Source organism: Macaca nemestrina, chromosome 2 (genome assembly GCF_043159975.1).
Source record: "Macaca nemestrina isolate mMacNem1 chromosome 2, mMacNem.hap1, whole genome shotgun sequence".
Lineage (NCBI taxonomy): Eukaryota > Metazoa > Chordata > Mammalia > Primates > Cercopithecidae > Macaca > Macaca nemestrina.
Genome location: NC_092126.1, coordinates 150,673,323 through 150,693,293, shown reverse-complemented (window position 1 = coordinate 150,693,293; position 19,971 = coordinate 150,673,323). Strand labels below are relative to the sequence as shown.

The 19,971-nt window shown below is 43.6% G+C and overlaps 1 protein-coding gene across 7 annotated transcripts in view; it reads left to right on the top strand.

Annotated features, from left to right (window-relative positions):
* Window positions 1-1,225: 1,225 nt before the first annotated feature.
* LOC105477710 (TAM41 mitochondrial translocator assembly and maintenance homolog) overlaps window positions 1,226-19,971 on the top strand; it is a 123,602-nt gene continuing 104,856 nt past the window's right edge. For 4 of the 7 annotated variants that reach the window (XR_003017087.2, XM_011734375.3, XM_011734376.3 and 1 more), the window contains exons 1-4: window positions 1,230-1,618; window positions 3,919-4,101; window positions 8,796-8,888; window positions 18,192-18,342. Coding sequence is in view for 6 of the 7 variants with exons in the window: in XM_011734375.3 (XP_011732677.2) it covers window positions 1,484-1,618; window positions 3,919-4,101; window positions 8,796-8,888; window positions 18,192-18,342 (562 nt within the window). In the remaining variant the exon portion in view is untranslated. Of the gene's footprint in view, window positions 1,619-2,407; window positions 2,429-3,918; window positions 4,102-8,795; window positions 8,889-18,191; window positions 18,343-19,971 lie in introns of those variants that run through there. The other 3 variants (XM_011734371.3, XM_011734372.2, XM_071092226.1) reach the window with 3 other exon arrangements.

Here is a 19,971-nt window from a genome sequence, read left to right as displayed (position 1 = left end):
TTCATTGCAGGCCCAGAGTGTGAGTGCAAGTAATCATTTTTGCCATTGATTTAATCCCATCCTTGCTTCTAAGACCTTGGCCTAGCTGTTTCCAGTTCACGGGGCAACTATGATAACAGCTGTCTGATTAGTCCCCCCTAATTCAGGCTAACATGTGGATTATGTAAGTCCCTGCTCAAAACCCTTCCAGGACAGAGCAGAATTTTCTAAAAAAATCCCAGAGGTGGAGCCAGACCTGGGTTTAGCTCTAGTTTTGCCACCGGCTGATGTGATCCTAAGCACCTGGCTTTACCTCTCTAAGCCTTAGCTTGGCCATCAGTAAAACCAAGGCCCTCCTGCCACAGGGCACTAGAGGGGACTCAGTGAGAAGTGCATGTGAAAATGTGTCAACATTACCTGAATGTTAGTTATTACTATCTCTATTATTTTTGAGAGGTAATGTATATCGGGGAGGAAGGAGAGGGTAGCTGAAAAAGTTTCTGTCCTGGAAGTCAAACCACCTCCTGAATGGTAATCTTCAGCAAGTTTCTCTAGTCATACAAAAAAAAAGAGGAGCGCTCTAAGATTTTTCTACTCCTAGGATCCTGTTTCCTCCAGAAACTGCATTTGAACCACTCTTTGTGTGACCAATCCCCAAGGCAAGGGGGCAAAAACTCTTATCCACCCTTGAAATTAAATGCAAGTATCAGAGAACGTCTCTGCAGTCCTTTACCACGCACTCCCATATCCATCCTTGTATTTGAAAAGGGCTTTAACGCGAAGAAGTCTCGGCCAAATCTTGACGGTGGTATTCTCTACATGGTGGGACTGGGCATCATTTTAATTTTGTGTTTTTCTAAATCTTCGAAATCTTCAATTTTGGAACTAGAGAGATGATGGGTGCACAATATTGTGAAGGTACTAAATGCTACTACTCTGTCCATTTCAGAACGGCTAGTTCTATATTATGTGAGTGTCGCCTCATTTAAAAGCTTTCAATACGCTCACGATTTATAGTAATTCTTTAAACCGTGGTTTGAAGAGAGAAGTACAGTGGGTATCAAGGCTCACGGCCGCGGAGTCGGATGACGCTTGGCTCCGCCCATTTGTCCAGGTCGCAACTGAGGCTGCCAGCCTGTAGAGCACTCCTCCGACCACGAGGGGACAATGCAGAGCCACCACGTTCCCCACACTAAGGCGAGCACCGCCTCTTGCGTCTTGGAAGCGCCTGTGCGTGCGTGGGGCGTAGCAAGGGACGGAAGCTCGGCCGGCACGAGCGCCGCCCACGCCAGTCTAAGCCGGCTGTGTCTTGCCGCCGCTGATGTTCGTGGCCCAACGCCCCAATCCTTGCCCGTTCTTGCAGTCCCACCCCACACTCAGCCTTGCGTCCCTCGAGCCGGTCTCCAACTTCCATTTCCCACCCTAAACCGCCTACCCGGTTTCTGTTCCCCACCCTGTTGTCCTCGGCTTGCTGCGCTGAGGGTCTCCTGTCAGCCTCGACCCCATGGCGCTGCAGGCGCTGCAGAGCTCGGGGGTGACCTTCCGCAAGATCCTGTCTCACTTCCCCGAGGAGCTGAGTCTGGCTTTCGTCTACGGCTCCGGGGTGTACCGCCAGGCAGGGCCCAGTTCAGACCAGAAGGTGAGCCCGGGCAGTCCCCGTCAGCCCCACGACGGGGAACTGTCTGTTCTCACGAGTCCCGTTTTGCCGTCGATTCCTTCAGAGCCGGAGAGCCGCCTGTCCGCTCTGCACACTCCACTTGTCCACTAGCAGAGTGAACCATAGGTCTGCATTCCTAGTATAACGACAACGCGAGTTGAAGCGACGGTGTTGAAGGATACTTAGGAATCCACGTGGGTCTAGAGCAGGAGAAGCAGTTAAGCATAAGGAAAAGTTGCTGCAGGGGCAAGTGGAAGAAAGGAAAGGAAATAGTTATCAGGTTCTTTCAGTGTTTTCAGTCGGGTGGACATCGGAATTTTCTGGGGAGCTTTTAAGAAAATCCTAATGCTCGGGTTCCGCCGATGGAGATTCTGATTTAATTGGTTTGGGATGCGGCCTGGGCTTCAGGAATTTAAGAAACGTCCCAGGTGATTCTAATACGCAGCCAAGTTTGTTGAGAGTCACCTCTATAAATGTAGGAGAAAATGCAAAATGATCTTTTGACTTCAGGAAATTGGCGGACTGGTTGTAGGGCCCGGGCAGGTGCAGTGAAAGTAACTAACAACAAAAGTTAGTGCGTGACCCGTATATTTACCCTCGCTCAGCACATTTAACAAGGGTCTGAGACTAGGCATTGTTACTTTTCAGAGTTGACTCAGCACAGCCTCATTAAGGGTACAGTTTTCCTTGTAGTTTGCAGAATTCAGTGTGCAGGTTTTAATTGGTTCCCCTGCGTCTGGATACCTGACCGTAGTCTGTCTGCTGATGAACATCCTGCCTGTTCACTTCCTGGTGAGGCCATCTGTGCTGTGGCTTGGATTTCTGTTTTCCACTTATACTACTATTTAATATTTTTCTTTAAATTGGCAGCATAAGAGAAATTATATGTTATTATAGGCTAGTTATTTTTCCTGAATATACCTTAACGTAATTACACATTTTTAAAAAACATGTTTATTCCATACCCGCCTCGCCACCAAATCTTAAGTGTCCCCAGTGGTCTGTAGAGTCACACTGTGGTAAACAGAGCAGGCGTTAGCCTCATGATGGCGACCTCTGCATTCTGCCATGGAGGTTTTCCTTTGAGTAGACCTGGAACTTCTGCAAGACAAGGTCCTTCCTTCCCATTCCCTCACTTTTGATTCCTTACATTCAAGTGAACAAGTTGTAGATTCCAACACCTAAATCTCTCTCACATCAGTCCGCATCCTTAGCGCCTTAGCTAATATAATTTCATTTCTTACCTGGAATCTTGCCATGGCTTCAGATCTAATTCCCCCCACTCCCTTAGTCCCTCCTCTCTCCAGTCAGCTCTTCTGCAGGAAAATTTTCTTGTGTGGCAAACAGCCTCCCTTTCTGATCTCATCTCCCACCACATAAATGTGTTCTATTTCAGTCATATCTAACGGCAGCTTCCAGAACATGCCGGCTCCCATATCCACAGGGCACTTTCCTCCAACACGGCTCCCTACCCTTCCCTGTGCTTCCCCCAGTGCTTCCAGCAAGTCTGTTTAACTCACATGTCCTTCAAGACTCAGGTTTGTCATCTCTAGGAGAATTTCTCCCTCCTGTGCTCCTGATCTGATCCCCATTCTGAGTGCAGCTAGTACATTTTGCATTCCTCTGTGAAGTCAATGTAGTGATAATTTGTTTATTCTCTCCAGTAGACTCTGAGCTCTATACTTCTACCCTAGGGCCTGTCAGAGCTCATTATAAGTACTCAATGAGTGGTTGGTGAATGGGTAAGAGATAAAATAACTGACTTCCTTTTATAAAATATTTCATAGAGTTTATCCAGATGGTGCTAATTTGATCTGGAAGAAAAGCGGAGCACATTTAGTTACATTTGTGAAAGGCAGTGTAGTGCAGTGGTACAGCACACACAATTTGGAGCCAGACCACTTAGGTCTGCCACTCGCAAGCTCTGTGTCCTTTGGCGAAGAGCATCATCCCCTGTGCGTTGGTTTCTTGTAAAATTGAGATAATAGCAGTAGCTACCTTGTAGGGTTGTGGTGAGGATAAATGGAGTGACTGCGTATGTTATCCATAAAGTGTTTAAAGAATGCTGGCACAATAATACATGTTAAAGAAGTGTTTGCTATTATTACATTGATGAAAATGAAGCTCAAATTGGTTCCAGAGACTCGCTCACGTTTCTGATGACAGCACCAGGCCTTCTGACTATTGATCATAATTGCATAATATGTTAGAGCTTTTCCATGCTCTCTTGCTGTCTTTCTAGGAATTAGTACTGAAATTATTGTCTTTTCTTCACTCCGCAGAATGCTATGCTGGACTTTGTGTTCACAGTAGATGACCCTGTCGCATGGCATTCAAAGAACCTGAAGAAAAATTGGAGACACTACTCTTTCCTAAAAGTTTTAGGGCCCAAGATGATCACATCCATCCAGAATAACTATGGCGCTGGAGTTTACTACAATTCATTGATCATGTGTGATGGCAGGGTAAGTGACTGCTGGCCTTTGTCTTAAGTTGGCTGGTTACTAACCTGGATGATTAGAGTGCCAGCTAAATATATATGTTCTTGTAGTCAGGAAACATTCACACTCCTGCTGGACGTTGTTATGGTCAGGAAATATGTATGTTTTTATAGTATGTATGTTCTTATAGTCAGGGAACATTCACACTCCTGCCAGACGTCTTGAACTTGGGGACAGAGCAGGGACTGGAGTCCTTCCTTGTCTCCCATTAACTGTGATTGCAGTGTGAGGAGGTGGTTGGGTGTGACTGACTTTTTACATTTTTTTTATTTTTTGAGACAGAGTTTTGCTCTTGTCGCCCAAGCTGGAGTGCAGTGGTGTGATCTTGGCTCACTGCAACCTCTGCCTCGTGGGTTCAAGTGATTCTCCTGCCTCAACCTCCCAGTTAGCTGGGATTACAGGTGTGTGCCACCTTTTAGTAGAGACAGGGCTTCACCATGTTGGCCAGGCTGGTCTCGAACTCCTGACCTCAGAAGATCTGCCCGCCTCAGCCTCCCAAAGTGTTGGGATTACAGGTGTGAGCCACTGAGCCCGGCCAGACTGACTTTATTTTTTTTGTCTTTGGCCAAGTGGTTCTTAAGTTTTAGTGTGCATCAGAATCCCCTAGGTTATGTGTCTGTTGGACACACAGATTGCTGGGTCCCACCCCTAGAGTTCTGATCACTAGGTCTTGGGTGGGGATTGAAGATTTGCATCCCTTAACATGCTTCCAAACAGTGCTGAAGCTGCTGGTCTGGAACCATTGGTCTGGTCAGTGGGAGGAATAGGCAGGCCAATTTAGGGTCAGCTTGGAGACTGATTTTATCTAGAAAGAGGGGCAGACACCCCCAGCAAGAAGTTGGAAGTGAAGAAGATAACACAGGTGATTGGGAGCATGTGTGTCAGGTGATAGACAGGAACCTCTTGGTGCTAGGAGATGGGTGGAATTTGACAGTGGGTGTTGGAAAGCAGGTAAGTTGCATGGATTCCTGCTGGTGGGTCATCTGACAGCAGGAACTTTGTTGAACTGTCTTTCAGCTGAAGCATCCCAGTCTCCAAGAGAGCTGTCAAGAGCTAAGCAGAACCCCAACCTGCAAGGATCAGTAGAGGTCTAAATCAGAAGCTTCCTAGAGCTTCCCTGGGCAAGGGATGACATATGGGTTTCACTTGCTGTGCCAGCTCTGCCACTCATTGCTCAAAGCAGTCAGACTTTGACAGGCATCGAACCACCTGGAGATCCCATTTAAATGCAGATCCTGACTCATTTGGTCTGAGATGGAACCTGAGATTCTGCTTTTTTTTTTCTTTTTTTGAAACAGAGTCTGACTCTGTCACCCAGGCTGGATTACAGTGGCGCCGTCTTGGCTCACTGCAACCTCTGCCTCCCGGGCTCAAGCCATCTACCCGCCTCAGCCTCCCAAGTAGCTGGGACTACAGGCACCTACCACCATGCCTGGCTAATTGTTGTATTTTTTGTAGAGACAGGGTTTTGCTATGTTGCCCAGGCTGGTCTCAAACTCCTGATCCCAAACAATCTGACCATCTTGGCATCCCAAAGTACTGGGATTACAGGTGTGAACCACCATGCCCCACCAAGATTCTGCTTTTTTTTTTTTTTTTTTTGAGATGGAGTTTTACTCTTGCTCAGGCTGGAGTGCAATGGTGCGATCTCCGCTCACTGCAACCTCCACCTCCCGGGTTCAAGCGATTCTCCTGCCTTAGCCTCCCAAGTAGCTGGGATTACAGCGCAGGCTACTGTAATCATGCCTGGCTAATTTTTTGTATTTTTAGTAGAGTGGGGTTTCACTGTGTTGACCAGGCTGTTTACGAACTCCTGACCTCAGGTCATCCACCCACCTTGGCCTCCCAAAGTGCTGGGATTATAGGCATGATTCTGCATTTGTTATAAGCTCCCAGGTGATGCCAGTGCCACTGGTCAAAGGCCCACGCTTTAAAGGGCAGGAGGTTGGAATACTGACTTGAGAAGGATTTGAAGGTCTATCTGAACTTGGCTAAGGAGTAAGTGTTGTGATTGACTGGTGATGTCTGCATACCCCTTGGGCCATATATTTGCTTTTCTGGTTGAGATCCAGCCCTGCTTTGCCTGTGTTTTGCAGTTGAGGAAACTGAAGTTCAAAGAGAGGAAATGACTTCCATAAGGTCATGCAACTAGTTTGCAACAGGTCCCCTGACTTCCAGGCCCATGATGTTTCCTTTACCTCCCAGTGGTTACTTGACTGCAGCTAGAAGGGCTTTCTGCAGTGCTGCTGCTGGAGTTGGGGGGAAAAAGGCTGACACTCAGTACAGCCTTCTATATCCACTTGAGTCATGCAGAACACTTAGCTTTCTTCTTTCTCCACAGTTAATATTATGCCAAACCTATCTCTAATTAGTAATTTTCAAGCAATATTATAAGTTCCAGTAACCAAATGTTTGGGCATAATTATATGCCAAAAGACCATACTTTTTAGTTGACAATTTTTAGCTGCTTTTTATGTATTTGCAGCTTGAGAAGGCTGTTTGGATACTGAAGTTCAGCAAAGTGGGTCTGAAGATACTTGTTTATGCAAATGGGACTTTGTAACCTGGGAAATCTACAGGATTTGTGCAAATTATTATTGAAATGGGCTTAACTGTCCGGGCACGGCAGCTCATGCCTGTAATCCTAGCACTTTGGGAGGCCAAGGTGGGTGGATTGCTTGAGCCCAGGCATTCAAGACCAGCCTGGGCAACATGGTGAAACCCTGTCTCTACAAAAAATACAAAAATTAGTCGGGCATGATGATGCATGCCTGTGGTTCCAGCTACTCTGGAGACTGAGGTGGGAGGATCACTGGAGCCCAGGGAGTTCAGGGCTGCAGTGAGCCAAAATCATGCCACTGCACTCCAGCATGGGCAACAGAGTGAGACTCTGTCTCAAAAAAAAAAAAAAAAGAAATGGGCTGAACTGTAATTTCTTGTTTTAGCGTGAATAAAGAAGTTTTATTTTTGGATGTTGCTTTGTAATTACAGAAGTGTTTGAAACAGTCAATAGCAAAAGAGAAATTCACTATGTAAACGATGTCAGTGAAAACTTTTAATTAAAGGGAAATTTCTTGTACTTTGTAATGAAAAGAGCGTTGGAAGACCAGACTGCAATTCTGGGACCTAGTTTTGACTCTGCTACTACTGGTGCCACCTTGAGCATGTCATTTGTTCTCTCTGAGCTTTAGGTTTTTTATTTCTCAAATGAGGAACATGAACTAAATTATCACTTCTCAAACTGTCTTTGGGGAAGGACCAGTTTTTTTTACTCCCAATCCACTGAGAACCAATACTAGATAGCATCTAAGAGCCGTTCCATCTTTAACATCACATGGACCTAAGTTGAAATAGTGGTCACCTTGTAATTGCCTGGTGGGTTCTTCCTGCCGGTTGCGTGGACAGGCACTGTGACTGTGGTATTGCAGTAAAGAGTTTAATTAGGCCAGGCTCACGCCTGTAATCCCAGCACTTTGGGAGGCCGAGGTGGGCAAATCACTAGAGGTCAGGAGTTCGAGACCAGCCTGGCCAACATAATGAAACCCTGTCTCTACTAAAAATACAAAAAATTAGCCAGACGTGGTACCGTGCACCTGTAATCCCAGCTACTCAAGAGGCTGAGGTGCAAGAATGGCTTGAACCCGGGAGGCAGAGGTTGCGGTGAGCTGAGATCGTGCCACTGCGCTCCAGGTGACAGAGTGAGATTCCATCTCAAAAAAAAAAAGAGTTTAATTAACATTAACGTGAGGCTGGGCACACAGGAGAACTGGCGTTGTCACTCACATCACTCTCCCTGAAAGCTCAGAAGTTAGGGTTTTTGAAGGATAGTTTGGTGAGCAGGGGACTAGGGAATGGGTACTGCTGATTGGTTGGGGATGCAGGTGTGGAAAACACATACAGGTGTGGAAAACAGTCCTCATGGGCGGAGTGGGCCTTTTGGTGGGGGAGGGACAACAGGACCAATTGAGTGTTGAGTCATGGTGGTTCTGGGTGGGGTCAGTCAGTTGCCGGAATGCAAATGTCTGAAAACATCTCAAAAGACCAATCTTAGGTTCTCCAGTAGTGATGTTATCTATAGGATTAATTGGAGAACTCACAAGTCTTGTGACCTCTGAACACATGTCTCCTGAGCAGTAAGACATCGTAGAAGCTATGCCAACATTTTAGCAGAATTCAGGCTCTTCCCATAACCCTAATCTTGTGGACTTTCATTAGTTTTACAAAGGTGATTTCAGCTCTGGACTGGGGAGGGGAACAGTTTTAGGGAGGGACTATTGTCATACTTGCTTCAAAATTAAACTATAAACTATATTCCTCCCCCTTGGTTGGCTTGACCTACGCCCAGGCATGAGCTGGATAGCCAGCCTGTGAGGCTGGCAGCAAGATGGAGTCAGCCATGCTGGACTTCTCTTACTGTTATAATCTTGTGAAGGCACTTTCAACCTCGCCTCAGATACCCTAGCGGCCAAATCAGTCTTGGGCACTAAACCTCTCGAAGGTTTTGGTGGAGATGTGTGTTTTCACCAGGCAGGCGTTTTGAGTGGCTTTGGAATCAAAGTACTGCTCTGATCAAGAATTTTATATATTTCCTTGTATTTTGTACTTGTATAAGCAATATCATGGTATTTTACTCCTTTTTGTGCCATTTTTCCCTTCAGCTTATCAAATATGGAGTTATTAGCACTAATATTCTGATTGAAGATCTCCTCAACTGGAATAACTTATACATTGCTGGACGACTCCAAAAACCGGTGAGTGTTTTACAGGCTGCACAGTTAGGGATGCCTTTCCTCTCTGAGCCTAACCTTACTTTGATCATTGTGATTGCAGTGAGATGGAACTCTGGAAGTAGAAATGAGTTTCTGACTCTTCTATTCCCTATAAAATTTATTGCCAAATAATATCCACATATTCTCTTGTGATATTGTGATATAAGAAGAAATATGTATTTGGTTTTTTTCCTTGGGCTCCTGGTTCAGAGGTCCTAAAACCCTTGGAATATCTGAGTGATAGGGATGAGTGTCTTTTATTATTCATAACAAGTTCCTTTCAGTCATATCTGGGTTTGTACTAATGAAGTGACTCTTGATGAGCCCCTAGATAGATTCAGGATAGGGTTGGTTGCCAGGGAGCCAGCCATGTGATGAGAGGCTGGACCTTTCAGGCCCGCCACTCCCACCTTCACAGAGGGAAGAAGGGCTGGAGATTGGGCCAATCACCAATGGCCAGTGATTTAATCAGTCATGCATAGGCAGTGGAACCTCCATAAAAAAACAAAGGGGTTCTGACAACTTCTGGGTTGGTAAGCACATCAAGGTGCTGGGAGGGTGGTGTGCCCAGAGATGTCATGGAGCTCCACACCCTTCTGCTACCCCGTATCTTACCAAGCATCTCTTCCATTTGGCAGTTCCTGAGTTGTGTCCTTTATAATAACCAAGTACATGCAAGTGAAGTGCCTTCCTGGCTGGGCACGGTGGCTCACACCTGTAATCCCAGGACTTTGGGAGGCCAAGGTGGGTGGATCATTTGAGGTCAGGAGTTCAAGACCAGTGTGGCCAATGTGGTGAAATCCCATCTCTACTAAAAATACAAAAAAGTTAGCTGGCCGTGGTGGTGCATGCCTGCAACCCCGGCTACTGGGGGAGGCTGAGGCAGGAGGATCACGTGAACCTGGGAGATAGAAATTGCAATGAGCCGAGATCATGCCACTGCACCCAGCCTGGGTGACAGAGTGAGACTCTGTCTAAAAAAAAAAAAAATGCCTTCCTGAGCTCTGTGAGCCATTCTAGCAAATTATGAAGCCAGAGGAAAGGGGAAGTAGCCCCTATCCCTTTCTAGTAAACAATCATTGTACAGGCCACCTGGACTTGTGATTGGTGTCTGAAGTGGGGGAGGCTTGTGAAACTGAGCCCGTAACCTGTGGGATCTGACTCTGACTCCAGGTAGCTAGGGTCAGAATCGAATTTAGTTGTAGGAGAGTCAGTTGGTGTCTGGAGGGCTGGATAATTGGTTGGTGCGACACCCATATTTGGAGTCAGAAGTGCTGGGAGTAGAAGCCGGGTCGCAGTCCACTCTCCCTCCTGCTGCCCTCCCACTCAAGATTCTCCAGTGACTGCATTGGGCTCCAAGTTGACTCATTTGGGCTGGGGGGGGTGGCAGAGGAGGTGCCTAGTGCCTCAGTGGAGCCTTCCTCAGCACTACCTAGTCACCTTGTCTCCTAGGACATGTACCACGGAGGCACTGTTTGTCCACTGATGCATCCCAAGGGCAGTGCCTGGATCGTGGGATGCTTCAGTAACCTTTGAGTAAATGAATGCACCAAGTAGTTATTCCAAGGGACTGGTGTTCCCATCCCTTTTATTCTCTTTCTCAGGCCAGTGGTGATGCCTTCTCTATTGTCTTAGCTCTTTTGGGACACAGGTAGAGGAGGCTATGGGGAGTAGACTTCTCCTTGGGCTTTAGTAGAAACAGGAAACAAACACAAAACAGGAAAAAAAAAGTGGGAGAGAACTTAAACTTTTAACAAGTATTTGCAATATCACCTTTCTTCTTTTTTTTTTTTTAATTTTTCAGATAATCAGTCTGAGAAGGGGTCTTTCCACAGTTTGAGAACTATGTTAAACAGTTACAGTTGCTAATCTCACACTTCCTACTATAAGGAAGATTTTCATTGTGTGTGAGAGGGTCCCAGGCTCCACAAGAGGGCGATGGATCGTTCTCGAGTGTCTCCCCTGACAGCGATGTGCTGCTTCTATAGCTGTCTACGGGAAAAATGACAGATTTCCATAGCCTTAGCTCACTGATTTGTGTCATAAACATCTCTTTATTGATGTGCATGGGCTGTCAGGATTCTCCTGCCTTGCACCTGGGCTTACAGTTTTGTAGTGTAGCTCCTTAAAATGTCCAGAAACACTTGATCCGGGCAGGGGTTACACAGGTATATGCATGGACAAATTTATCAAACTGTACCCTTAAAGTTAAGTTGCACTTCACTGTAACTTTTACTTTAATTAAAAACATTTTTAAAGTCCAGAAATGATAGGCTTACTGAAATTTCATATCTATACAGATAAATTTCTCATTTCTAAGTTGGATGACTAGTAAAGCTCATAATTGAGCAATTGGAAATTTGTAAATATTTTATTTCCAAGGGTTTTTTTTTTTTTTTTTAAATATGCAAAAGATGGGCCAGGCACGGAGGCTCACGCCTGTAATCTCAGCACTTTGGGAGGCCGAAGTGAGTGGATCACTTGAGGTCAGCAGTTTGAGACCAGCCTGGCCATCATAGTGAAACCCCGTCTCTTCTAAAAATACAAAAGTTAGTCGGGCATGGTGGCACATGCTGATAATCCCAGCCATTCAGGAGGCTGAGGCAGGAGAACCGCTTGAACCCAGAAAGTGGAGGTTGCAGTGAGCTGAAATTGCACTACTGCACTCCAGCCTGGGTGACAAAGCGAGACTCTGTCTCAAAACAAACAAAAACAAAATATGTAGCTTGATGGACATCAAATTAGAAGCCTTGAGTCATATTCAGTCCTGCCACCCATTAGCTGTTACATAAACTTGGGCATCTTGTTTTATCTTTCTGAACTTCAGTTAATTTATCTGTGGAATAAAGGTCCACAAAGGTGTTGAAAATTGGAAGCAGGGCCGGGTGCTGTGACTCATGCCTGTAATCCCAGCATTTTGGGAGGCTGAGGCAGACAGATCACTTGAGGCCAGGAGTTCGAGAACAGCCTGGACAACATGGAAAAACCCCATCTCTACTAAAAATACAATAATTAATTGGGAGTTGTGGCATGCCCCTGTAATTCCAACTACTCGGGCTGCTGAGGCAGGAGAATCGCTAGAACCTGGGAGGCAGAGGTGAGCTGAGATTGTGCTATTGCACTCTGCATTCCAGCCTAGGTGACAGAGTGAGACCTAGTCTCAGAAAAAAAAAAAAAAAAGAAAAGGAGTATTGCAAGCAGGGTAGTAGTGCTGGGAAGAACGCAGTGTTTCAGAATCCAACAGATGTAGGGTTAGGATCCCAGCTCTGATGCTTGCTAATATTGTGACCCTGCACCACTGGCAGTCTCCCTGAGCCTCAGGGTGTTTGCATCTGTAGATGAGTCTGATGGCGCTGACCTCAGAGGGTTCTGAAATGCCTGGTACTTAGTAGACACTCAGAAAATGGTCTTTCCCTTCTCTCTGTGCCTTTGCTTATCTCAGTTATTTTGAGATAGAAATTGAATGTTAAAATGTTATATTATTCTTTGCATTATACTTTATGTTTAGAATATTTCAAAATTTTAAAAAAGTCTTTAGAAACCAGAAATGCCATGAAATCTCAGAATGTAAGCACTGGAAATGACCTCAGGGTTTATCTAACTGTTATATCCTTGTAAAACAAAAACAGCAATTCAAGACAAGTAGTAGCAGCCATGCTCATATCATGCAAAACTCTGCATTTCTCAGCTGACTTGGAGAAGAAAATGTTACTGATAGCAATGATTATTTTCTAAGGCTTTTTGTGCTTCTAGCACAAGAAAATTAGGGTATCATAAAATCATTTGAAAGTGTTGAACATATTTCTTTTAATTGAGAATGATAAATGGGCAAATTAACTCTCTCTTCCACCTTACTCCCAGTTTCCAACATGTGGAAATCACTGTTAACCAGAATGATAAAAATTTTTAAACAAACTACCACTTATAATGATAATGATTTGAAACAAACTGCCACCTCTAGGTGGCAGCAAGTATTAATCAGACTTGATAAATCTAATGAAAAGAGGGTGGTAGTATTTTGGACAAGAAAGTTGGGTAAATATCTTAAGAAAGAATTATGAGAATATGAGTATGAATTCTTTATCTTTATGTGTTTTAAAAGGAGTCACATTAAATTATGTTGTCTAAAGCCCCAGAATTGTCTTGCATCTTACAAATTGAAATAGAATTTCTCAATCACTAACAATTTAAGTCTTTAAAAGGAATATAGACCAGGCGCGGTGGCTCACACCTGTAATCCTAGCACTTTGAGAGGCCGAGGTCGGGGAATCACCTGAGGTCAGGAGTTCAAGACCAGCCTGGCCAACATGGCGAAACCCCATTTCTACTAAATAATGGAAAAATTAGCCAGGCATGGTGGCACACACCTGTAATCTCAGCTACTAGGGAGGCTGAGTCAGGAGAATCACTTGAACCCAGGAGGTGGAGATTTCAGTGAGTTAAGATCATGCCACTGTACTCCAACCTGAGTGACAGAGCAAGACCCTGTCTCCAAATATATATATGAGTATCTTGCTTAAAAAGATGGACTTTCTGGGAAAAGTTGAGTGTAAGTTAAATTTTTATCATACTTTACCATTAACTTATCTCATAATTGATGTAATACCCTAATTTTATTTTCAGTACAACCTTAAGTTTCTGAGTTTATTAATATTTTCCCAAGTAAAAAACCATGGAATTTAAAGTGTTTAATATAGCATTGTGACCAATCTTTTTTTAAGCCAAGAAACCTCTCAAGTAATAATTAATGGTTATTTTCCTAGTTAACATAATTTTGGATATTTGTATTTTACATTGCTTTTAGTGTATAGATAATTGTGCTTGAGTTTTTAAGGCATTTATATTGACATGCAGTGGTTTTTTTGCCACCTTGTTAAGAGGATTTTAATTTATTTAATGTATTCGTTGCAATATATTTTGCCTTTTAGTAATGTAGCTTTATTTAATTTTAATTTTATTTTTGCAACAGGGTGTTGCTTTGTCACTCAGGCGGAAGTGGAGTGGCATGAACACGGTTTACTCAACCTCCCGGGCTCAACCAGTCCTCCCATCTCAGCCTCCTGAATAGCTGGAACCGTAGGCACATGCCACCATGCCCAGCTAATTTTTTATTTTTTTTTTTGTGAAGATGGGGTTTTGCCGTGTTGCCCACATTGGTCTTGAACTCCTTGGCTGAAGGGATCCACCTGCCTCAACCTCTCAAAGTTCTAGGATTACAGGCGTGAGCCCCCATGTATGGCCTATTTTTTAATAACAGCTTTGTTGAGATAAAATTCACATACCATACAGCTCAACCATTTAAAGAGTACAATTCAGTGATTTTTACTATATTCACAGAGTGCGACCATCACCGTATTGTAGCTTTATTGATTAATTTTTTTGTGTGGGTAGAAAAACCCCCAGTGGTATAAAAGATCCCTAAATTGGGAGTTGGAAAACCTGGCTTACTAATTCTGGCTCTGCCCTGCTATAAGCAAATGTTTGGGCTGCTAGCGTTTGAAATGCACAAATTGAGCCATTCATTTCTTTATTCAAAAGACAACTGTTTCTTCTCTGTGTATGCCAAAGGAATTTTTTGAAATGATACCATGTTGCTTGTCCTCGAAGAGCCCAGAGTCCAGCAGGTAGATATTGAGTAAGGTTTCATCCAGCTGTAATGTTCAGTGTTTTTTCTTCATCCTTAAGCAATGACTATTTAGAAGAGTTAAACCTCCTGGTCGTTTGGAATGGAACAGTTCTGGTGGACGGTTGAGTATTTGAACAGTAGGTAGGGCTGTGGTCTTTGTGATTAAAATTTCACTCTTTGCAATTCAAGTAGTCTCTCCTTGTGACAGTTTTAGAGGAGCCCACATGTGACTTTCTCTTTTTTCCTGTCTTGAAAGGTACTCACAAATCTCTCCTTTGAAAGTCCCTTTAAGCAATGCCCCTTTCTCTCCAGTAAAGATTTTCCTCCCTGGCAGTCGTGCTAATGTTATCTATGCAGTTCAGGTTGGGGCATTCCCAGTAAGATACAAACAGCTATTCACAAATCTGAGCACTTTCTTCTTTTCCCAGGCCTCTCTGGCAGTGTCCCAAGAGTTCACTGGCTTTTCACTCTGAACAACAAATAACAGTGCTGCTGAGACAAGTTCCTAGTTCACCTTTCGTTGAAGAACCAGATCAGCACAGTAGCAGAATCTTCCGAATTGACATTTTTCCTTTGAGTAAGGATGCTTTTATTTTCACCCTCTTAACCTTAAATAGCAGACTGCTTTCTTACAGTCTAGGTAGAACAACTTCCTTGGAGAACAAGTGGTATTTTGTTAACTAGGAAAATTTCCCCAAACCTTTCTTTGCATCTTTGAGTTGTTATCGTCTCAAAATAGCTCCTAATTTCACTGGGTTTCTAAGCCATCAAAAACAGAGGTGAAGGATTATTGAGAAGGATGTGTGATGAATGGGGATGAAGAATGGGAATGTGGAAGTAAAGAGACATCACAGAGTTGTGGAAAGAGCACTGGGTGAATCCTGGGACTGGATCCCGATCCAGTTTGCCACTAGTCTCTTGGAGAAATCGTTTAACCCCCTCCGGGCCTAAGTTTTCTGTCAGTAAGAGGAGGCAGTTGCCTTCCTAGATTAATAATTCAGTATGGAATACAGCCATCCCTTGGTGTCTATGGGGATTGGTTTTAGGACCTGCCCCCACCCTCAGATTCACGTCTCTGATATAAAATGGCCCAGTATTAACATATAACCTGTGCACATCCTCCTGTGTATTTTAGAGCATCTCTAGATGACTGGTAATACCTAATACTGTGCTTAGACATCACGTCATTCACCTGCCTTCAACATACTAATTGGCCTGTGGCGCCAGATTCTACGTTTGCTTTTTGGAAGTTTGTGGATTTTTTTTTTTTTTTTTTTTCCCTGAATGTTTCCCATCTGTGATTGGTTGAATCCATGGGTGCAGAACCCACGGATATGAAAAGCCAACTGTATAAGGTTTAGGAAAGTTTTTCAAGGAATAAGCATAGGTGTTTTTATAGGACCTTAAAATTTGTTTTAATCGTCTTTCAAGATAAGTTAACCAGAATAGAACCATAAATCAATGCATGAGAATAATTCAGAATATTCAGAGCTGAATTTGCCAAGTAAAAGGGTGTGATCCTGATTTTTGTTGCCAATTCATTATGCAACTGTAGGCAAGTCATGTTGCTGGCTGGTCATGGGTTACTCTCTGCAGATGATTGCAGTAATGCTGAACTCACCTAAGGGCTGAAAGGCTTAATTAAGGTCCATTAAGTCCTCAGAATTGTAAGGGAGGAAGTGGTAATATTGAATCAAGTGGCGTACCTACCATATATGATGTTTGTATGTTATAAATATTCCCTTAGAAAAAAGTAGGGAAAAAAGGTAAAAGAATTTAGATTCTGAAGCCTGATTGATAAAATAGTAGTTATGTGTTTTATAATGCTGTTTTTTACAATTAGAAGAGAAGAAACTATGCCTTGGGATACTGCAGCATTCTCCTCTTTCTTTGCTTTCTGATATTTATTTTGCAGTTTCTCATAGTGTATCTTTTATGTGCCATCTTAATTTTGTCAAAAATTATCTGTATTTGACAAACAAAAGGCAACCTATGCCCTGTTTTCTAGAATAGGTGAAAAATGTGTCAATAGTACCCATGATTTAGAGATGGTAGATACATTTTAGACATATGGGAGTCTTTATTAGGGACTTCTAGACCCTTTCCTTTGTGTAGAAAGTCAGTCAGAAACAGTATGATGTTTTAAAAAGATTATGGTGGGAGTGTGAATTGGTATAACCACTCTGAAGAGCAATTTGACAGCAGTAAGTGTACACCTTAGAGCAGTAATTCTCAAAATGTGGTCCCTGGGCATTAAGAACATGTTAGAAATGTACATTTTTCAGCCCTCACCCAGGCCTCCTGAAACAGAACTCTGGGCGTTGCATCCGATAATACACATTTTAACAAGTCCTCCAGGTGATGCTAATGCTAGTTAAAGATGAGAACCCCTGGCCCAGAGAAGCTCTTGCCTTGTGCACTGAGAAGCGCACACAAGGAAGCTCATTTCACTGAAGGGTTTGTGTGCAGTAACTCACTTGATCTTTCTAGCAGCCTTATGAGCTTGATTCTGTTATTTACCCCATTTTACTGATAAGGAATTATGCCCATAGTCACAGAGCTAGTAAGAGATGGAGTTGGGATTTGAACACATCTCTTAACTACAGTGCAGTCTTTAAAAGAATCTTAACTACAGTGCAGACTGGAGCTCTTAGTATTTTTTTTTTTTTGAGACGGAGTCTCACTGTCTTTCAGGCTGGCGTGCAGTGTCGTGATCATGGCTTACTGCAACCCACTGCAGCCTTAACCACCTGGACTGAAGCTGTCTTCCTACCTCAAACTCCTAAGTATCTGGGACCACACTTGTGTATCACTATGCCTGGCTAGGTGTTTGTTTTTTTGGTTTTTGTTTTATAGAGATGGGGTCTCACTGTGTTGCCCAGGGTGGTCTCATGCTTTGGCCTCCCAAAGTGCTGAGATGACAGGTGTGAGCCACCACACCCAGTCACTCTTTGTATTTTAATGGATTTGTGGAAAGTCTCAGATGGAAGCTTCTACTCTGTATTGAGGAGAAAATTTCTTTACGAGCAAAGCAGTTGCTAGTATTCTAGGCACTTTACATTTATTATTATAGTCAATCTTTGTGACAGTTCTTTGATGCAAATCATTTGCCCAAACTCACATAGCTGGTAAGTACCTGCACTTGAGCCCATACCTATCTCTAAAATCCATTCTTTTTCTAGTGTAGCTAGTTTTCTTTCATTTTTCCTTAGTCAAGTTCAAAATCAGTATATCTAGAAATTGTGAAACAGAGCATGAACTTCCTATGTTAGATGTGGTCCAAGATTACAGATGCGGTCTAAATAAAGAGGTAAAATGCCTCTGTCGACTAAAAAATTAAGTGACGATAATGAGATTATAAATTTAAAAATATTAAAGTTTCCAAAGGACTTTTACTCTTTTTCTAAACCTATGATGCGTTTCCTCATGTAAGAAGAATATTTGTTTTCTTTGGCATTTTGATCCTTTCCTGTGTCATATGATTTCTTTGACCTTGGCATAAAACAAGGAGATTCTGGGATTACTTATTAGAGGAACAATTTTGTGTCACCTGAACCAATATTCCAAGATCTTCAGTGGGAAGAGTTTGAGATAGTTCCAGTGCATGTGTAATCCATGCTTGAGCAATGCTTTTCTTCCCAATGTTCTGCCTCTTTCAGGTGAAAATTATCTCAATGAATGAGGATGTCACTCTTAGATCAGCCCTTGATAGAAATCTGAAGAGTGCTGTGACCACTGCTTTCCTCATGCTCCCTGAAAGCTTTTCTGAAGAAGACCTCTTCATAGAGATTGCCGGACTCTCCTATTCAGGTTAGTATGGTTGCTGCCCAGATGTTCTGCAAGGAAGAGATTTATGTTTGAAGACTGCAGATATCCTGTTCTCACTCGGCACTGGAGCTGCTACAGTCTTAGTTGTAAATCACATCACCTCATGTGGTTCCGGCACTAACCTCGTGATTTGCCTCCCTACCTCCCAGGTCCCCTCTCCACATCTCCACACTTATTGTCCCAGGGTAATTTTGTTGTTGTTGTTAATTTTTATTTTGAAGTAATTTCAAACTTAGAGAAAAGTTTCAAGAATAATACAGAAAACTCCCTATGCCCTTTTCCCAGATTCGCCAGTTTTAGCATTTCACTGTATTTGTTTTCTCATTCTTTCTGTATCAGTGGTTTTCAAACTTTAGCGTGTATCTGAGCAACCAGGAAGTCTCAGGTTAAAACACAGACTCCTGGGCCCTACCCCGGACAGTTGATTTAATAGGTTTGAAGATGGGCCCAAGAATTTTTATTTTTAGAAACAAGTTCCCGGCCGGGCGCGGTGGCTCAAGCCTGTAATCCCAGCACTTTGGGAGGCCGAGACGGGCGGATCACGAGGTCAGGAGATCGAGACCATCCTGGCTAACACGGTGAAACCCCGTCTCTACTAAAAAATACAAAAAACTAGCCGGGCGAGGTGGCGGGCGCCTGTAGTCCCAGCTACTCGGGAGACTGAGGAAGGAGAATGGTCTAAACCCGGGAGGCGGAGCTTGCAGTGAACTGAGATCCGGCCACTGCACCCCAGCCTGGGCGACAGAGCAAGACTCTGTCTCAAAAAAAAAAAAAAAGAAACAAGTGATGCTCATGCCCCTCCAGGGGTCCCACTTTGAGGACCACTGTTTTCTCCATATGTGTAAACATACTATATATATGTATTTTTTCTAAACCGTTTGGGAGTATGTCACACATATTATGTCCCAAACTGAGAGGGTAGAGCCCCTGGCCCCTCACCCTCACTGCAACCAGAGGAGCCCCCATCTATCTGTTTACTGTAGTAAGGTTCCTTGTAAGATTTCATTTACAAAACAAGTGGTCTGCTACTTTTTTAAAAGTCTGAAAACCACCATCTTAAATAAATATAATCTTTCCTGATTTTTAAGTGTAAGTCAAAGAACTTTATGCTTAGAACATTGGAAAAGCAGTTTAGTGTCTGAATCCCAGTACAGACAGATAAGATTTCATGGAAATTTAAGAGACCTTAGAGGTTTTGTTCTTCCATTCTTCCCTAAATTCATCTACCATGACTACGGCTGTATTTGCAACACTGTAGAGAAAGGCACTGAATCACCTTTTTCTCTGGGTGCTTCCAGCTTCACCTGGCAGCCTCCCTGCCTTCCAACGAAAGACACGGGCAAAGAGTGGCGTGGCCCCGTGCCAGAATGAGGAGGCCACATGCACTGTGTGAGCAAAGGGAGTCACTTTATTAGAGTTATTCCCTTCCCATACTCCACTGTGAAAAATGCTGGAACGGAAGCCTTTTATGAAAGCTGACTTGGTGGGAGAAGATGCAGGACTGTTCTCTACTCTGCCCCTACCACTACCAGTCCTCCATTTCTTCCCTTCTAGTCAACATCTTCATAGCGTTGGATGGATTCTGGGAGTTCCTTCTAAATCCTGAACATT